Source organism: Peromyscus eremicus, chromosome 5 (genome assembly GCF_949786415.1).
Source record: "Peromyscus eremicus chromosome 5, PerEre_H2_v1, whole genome shotgun sequence".
NCBI lineage: Eukaryota > Metazoa > Chordata > Mammalia > Rodentia > Cricetidae > Peromyscus > Peromyscus eremicus.
The window spans coordinates 127,250,311-127,255,319 of record NC_081420.1 but is presented as its reverse complement, the minus strand read 5'-3'; the positions used below and the strand labels follow the sequence as shown (position 1 = coordinate 127,255,319).

At 53.9% G+C, this 5,009-nt stretch overlaps 1 protein-coding gene across 1 annotated transcript; it reads left to right on the top strand.

Moving 5' to 3' along the window:
• Positions 1-931: 931 nt before the first annotated feature.
• LOC131911161 (uncharacterized) lies at positions 932-2,287 on the top strand (the record flags this gene model as incomplete). Its single annotated transcript, XM_059263097.1, is given in 1 exon segment — positions 932-2,287. A coding segment is annotated over 1 exon segment (1,356 nt), but the record flags the coding sequence as incomplete, so codon positions are not given.
• Positions 2,288-5,009: the final 2,722 nt, after the last annotated feature.

Below are 5,009 nucleotides of genomic sequence, written 5' to 3'. Positions count from 1 at the left end.
CTTATAGCAGGCTTTTACTTAGCCTAAGAAACACCATTCTGCAAGGCAAGTACCAGAAAAACAGGAGTTCATAACTGTGGTCAGCCACCCGGCCTTGGGAGAGAAACTTTTGAGTCAAAATAAGATATCTATGGTTGGCCACCTGGCCTTGGGGAATAAACAGTTGGGCTGGGAAAACACCCACAAGGCCAAGTCAGCCACACACATCAAATTTTCGAGAATTAAAAATATGTCCCCAAGTTCACCCTGGCCTTATTTGAATCAACCAATGGGAACCCTGTAACTATGCTTCTCACTTCTGTAACCGCGCCTCTGCCCCTGGGATCCTATAAAAAGTCCCCCTTACCCTAGGAAGGCGCGCAAGTCCTCCGAGAGACTTTGTCGCCCCAGGTACCTGTGTATCTGAATAAACCCTCTTGCTGTTTGCATCTGATCCGTGGTTTCGGTGTGTTCCTTGGACTTGGGGTCTCTCCTGAGGGAAATCTCCGGGGGTCTTTCATTTGGAGGTTCCACCGAGATTTGAGACCCCTCCCTGGGACCACCGACCCACCATCAGGAGGTAAGCCGGCCGGCCTCGGTATATGTCATCCCTGTCTTGTCTGAGTGTTGTTCGTCTGTCTGCGCACATCTGGTAATCTGTCTGTGGCGGTGGGGGCTGAAGGAGCTGACGAGCTCGGACTTCGCCCACCGTAACCCTGGAAGATGTTCCACGGGTGTCTGAAGTCCCCTCAGGGGCACGGTTTTTCGGGGCCACTCACGTATCCAAGGGATACATGGTGTTGGTCGGAGACGAGGGGTCCAGACCCTCGCAGTCTCCTTCTGAGCTTTTGCTTTCGGTTTGGAACCGAAGCCACGCAGCGCGTGTTAGTCTTATTTATATTTGTCTGTCGATTTCGTTTTCTGTTTAACCGTTCTCCTCCTAGAAACAGCCATGGGACAGACTGTCACCACCCCCTTGAGCCTCACGCTTGACCACTGGTCAGACGTGAAGGCACAAGCTAACAACGAAGGAGTTGTAGTCAAAAAGAATAAATGGATCACCCTTTGCGAGGCCGAATGGGTCATGATGGATGTAGGATGGCCTCGCGAGGGAACCTTTAACCTCAGTCTTATTTCACAGGTGGAGGGAAAAGTTTTCGCTCCGAGTCCCCATGGTCACCCGGACCAGGTCCCATACATCACCATATGGAGACTCCTGGCGACTGAACCCCTCCCCTGGGTTAGGCCATTCCTCTCCCCTCCAGCGCCCTAGGCCTGCCCCCCGACGGCACCGCTGCCCCCTCTCGCCCCTCCTGCCTCCTCCCTTTACCCTGTTCTCCCACGAAAGGATCCCCCTAAGACCCCTGTCCTTCCCCCGGACCCCAATACACCTCTTATTGACCTCCTGACAGAGGACCCACCGCCATACCCGGGGAATCGGGGGCCAGAGGGACCGGCGGCCCCCGAACATCCTCTACAGAGAGAGCGGGAGGATGAGGCTCCGGCTCCCTCCCCAATTGCGGATGAGGCTCCGGCTCCCTCCCCAATTGCCGGTCGCCTCCGAGGAAGGTGCGACAAACCAGCCAAAGAATCCAGGGCCTTCCCTCTCCGGAAGGGCCCCAATCACCAGCTCCAATACTGGCCATTTTCGGCCTCTGATCTTTACAACTGGAAGCAACATAATCCTCCTTTCTCTAAGGACTCTGTTGCCTTGACTAACCTGATTGAGTCCATTTTAATGACCCACCAGCCTACGTGGGACGATTGTCAGCAGTTATTGCAGACCCTCCTGACAATGGAGGAGAAGCAGCGAGTCTTCTTGGAGGCTCGGAAGCAGGTTCCTGGAGACGATGGAAGACCCACCCAATTGCCTAATATCATTGATGCAGCCTTTCCCCTCACCCGCCCGAACTGGGACTTCATGACCCCAGAAGGTAGGGAGCACCTACGTCTCTATCGCCAGTTGCTCTTAGCGGGTCTCTGGGGGGCTGCTAGACGCCCTACCAATTTGGCTCAGGTTAGAAATGTGATCCAGGGAAAGGATGAGACGCCAGCAGCATTCTTGGAAAGACTCAAAGAGGCCTATAGGATGTATACCCCATACGATCCAGAAGACCCAGGACAGGCGCCGGGCGTCATCTTGTCTTTCATCTATCAGTCAAATCCAGATATAAGGGCCAAATTACAGAGACTAGAGGGATTGCATTCGTTCAGTTTGTCAGATTTATTGAGAGAGGCAGAGAAAATGTTTAATAAGAGAGAAACTCCCGAAGAGCGGGAGGAGAGGATATGGCAGAAACAGGAAGAAAGGGATAAGAAACGTCACAGAGAAATAAATAAAGTCCTGGCCGCTGTAATATCTCAGGGACAGGGTAGAGAGGGAGTTAGGATGGGAGATCAAAGAAGGATACCGCTTGACAAAGACCAGTGTGCTTACTGCAAAGAGAGAGGACATTGGGCTCATGATTGCCCAAGGAAACCTCAAGGGTCTCGGAGAACTAAGCCAAGGGCCACGGACCTCCTCAATCTGGAGGATTAGGGAAGTCAAGGCCAGGAGCCCCCCCCCCCCGAGCCTAGGATAACTCTCAAGATCGGGGGGCAGCCAGTAACCTTCTTAATGGACACCGGGGCTCAACATTCAGTCCTGACTCATACCGGAGGCTCTCTCAATGACCGCACAGCTTTGGTCCAGGGGGCCACGGGTAGCAGAAGGTATCGATGGACCACCGAGAGAAAGGTTCAGCTGGCATCTGGACAGGTAACCCACTCTTTTTTGCATATACCTGATTGCCCTCACCCATTATTGGGCCGAGACCTGTTGACTAAGCTCAAGGCTCAGATCTATTTTGATGACAAGGGGTCAACCGTTACGGGACCCAAAGGGACCCCCCTACAAGTCCTAGCCCTAAAATTGGAAGAAGAATACCGCCTGTTTGAATCCGAGCCCCCTAAGGGGCCACCACAAGAGATGCAGGACTGGTTGAGAGAATTTCCCTCGGCATGGGCCGAGACTGGCGGCTTGGGGCTGGCTCACGACCAACCCCCACTTGTTATTTAGTTAAAAGCCTCCGCCACTCCCATTTCAATCAAACAGTATCCCATGTCCCGGGAAGCCCACGAGGGCATTAAACCACACATCCGGAGGCTCTTGGACCAGGGGGTACTTATGCCCTGTCGATCCCCTTGGAATACCCCCCTCCTGCCTGTAAAAAAAGCCTGGGACAGGGGATTACAGACCGGTTCAAGACTTGAGGGAGGTTAATAAACGAGTTGAAGATATACACCCCACGGTGCCAAACTCTTACAACCTCCTCAGCACTCTTCCACCAACCCACATTTGATATACGATACTGGACTTAAAGGATGCCTTCTTCTGTCTGAGATTGCATCCCCAGAGCCAGCTGCTGTTTGCTTTTGAATGGAGGGACCCAGAGATGGGACTCTCAGGACAGTTGACCTGGACTTGGCTCCCCCAGGGGTTTAAGAACAGCCCGACCCTCTTTGATGAAGCCCTACACACAGACCTGGCCGAGTTCCGGGTCGAACACCCAGCTTTAATCATGCTTCAATATATGGATGACCTCCTCCTAGCGGCCAGAACCCAGGCTGAATGTTTAAGAGGCACTCGGGCCCTTTTGGCTAAACTGGGACAGAAGGGCTATTGGGCTTCGGCCAAGAAGGCCCAGATTTGCCAAAGCAGAGTCATTTACCTGGGTTACACCCTGGAGGGAGGACAGAGATGGCTCACGGAAGCAAGGAAGGAGGCCATAATCTCCATACCCCCTCCAAGGAACCCCCGCCAGGTGCAGGAGTTCCTAGGTACAGCCGGCTACTGCCGCCTCTGGCTCCCGGGTTTTGCTGAGATGGCTGCCCCTCTGTATCCTCTCACCAAGCCCGGGGTCCTGTTCCACTGGGGAGAGGAACAACAACAGGCCTTTCAACGAATTAAGAGAACTTTACTCGAGTCACCAGCCCTCGGTCTACCAGATCTGACTAAGCCCTTTGAACTGTTCATGGACGAGAACTCAGGCTTTGCAAAAGGGGTGCTGGTACAGAGACTGGGGCCATGGAAGAGACCTGTAGCCTATCTATCCAAGAAATTAGACCCGGTAGCTGCAGGTTGGCCCCCTTGTCTGTGCATGGTAGCCGTCATTGCTGTCTTGCTCAAGGATGCAGGGAAACTGACTTTGGGACAGCCATTAACTATGTTATCCTCCCATGCGATAGAAGCTCTGGTCCGGCAGCCCCCAGATAAATGGCTCTCAAATTCCAGGATGACCCACTACCAGGCTCTATTGTTAGACACAGACCGAATGATGTTCGGACCAGTTGTCTCCCTCAACCCCGCAACCCTGATGCCCTTGCCAGACCCATCCGAGGAGCACAACTGCCTCCAGATTCTGGCGGAGGCCCATGGCACCTGCTCCGACCTAACAGATCAACCGCTGTCGAACCCAGATTTCATCTGGTTCACGGATGGGAGCAGCTTCCTCCAAGAAGGAGAACGGAGGGCCGGAGCAGCCGTCACCACCGAATCAGAGGTAATTTGGGCCTCGCCGCTGCCTCCTGGAACATCGGCCCAAAAGGCAGAGCTGGTTGCGCTGACCCAGGCCCTCCGGATGGCGGAAGGTAAGAGACTCACGGTCTATACCGATAGCAGATATGCCTTCGCCACCACCCATGTTCATGGAGAAATCTACAGAAGGAGATGCCTCCTGACCTCGGAGGGCAAGGAAATTAAAAACAAAAAAGAAATTTTAGACCTCTTAAGGGCATTGTTTCTCCCACACCAGCTCAGCATTATACATTGTCCTGGGCACCAAAAGGATGACTCTGTCATAGCTCGGGGAAATCGGCTGGCCGATCTGACGGCCCGGACAGTCGCCTTACCCCCAGGGGCAGCCAGCTGTTGGTCTTGCAGGACCAACAGCCAAGCAGGGACCCCATGCCCTACAGCCCGGAGGACCAGGAACTAGCAAAGAAAATGGGGGCGGAATGGAGCCCCGAGCGACAAGCTTACATCATGGATG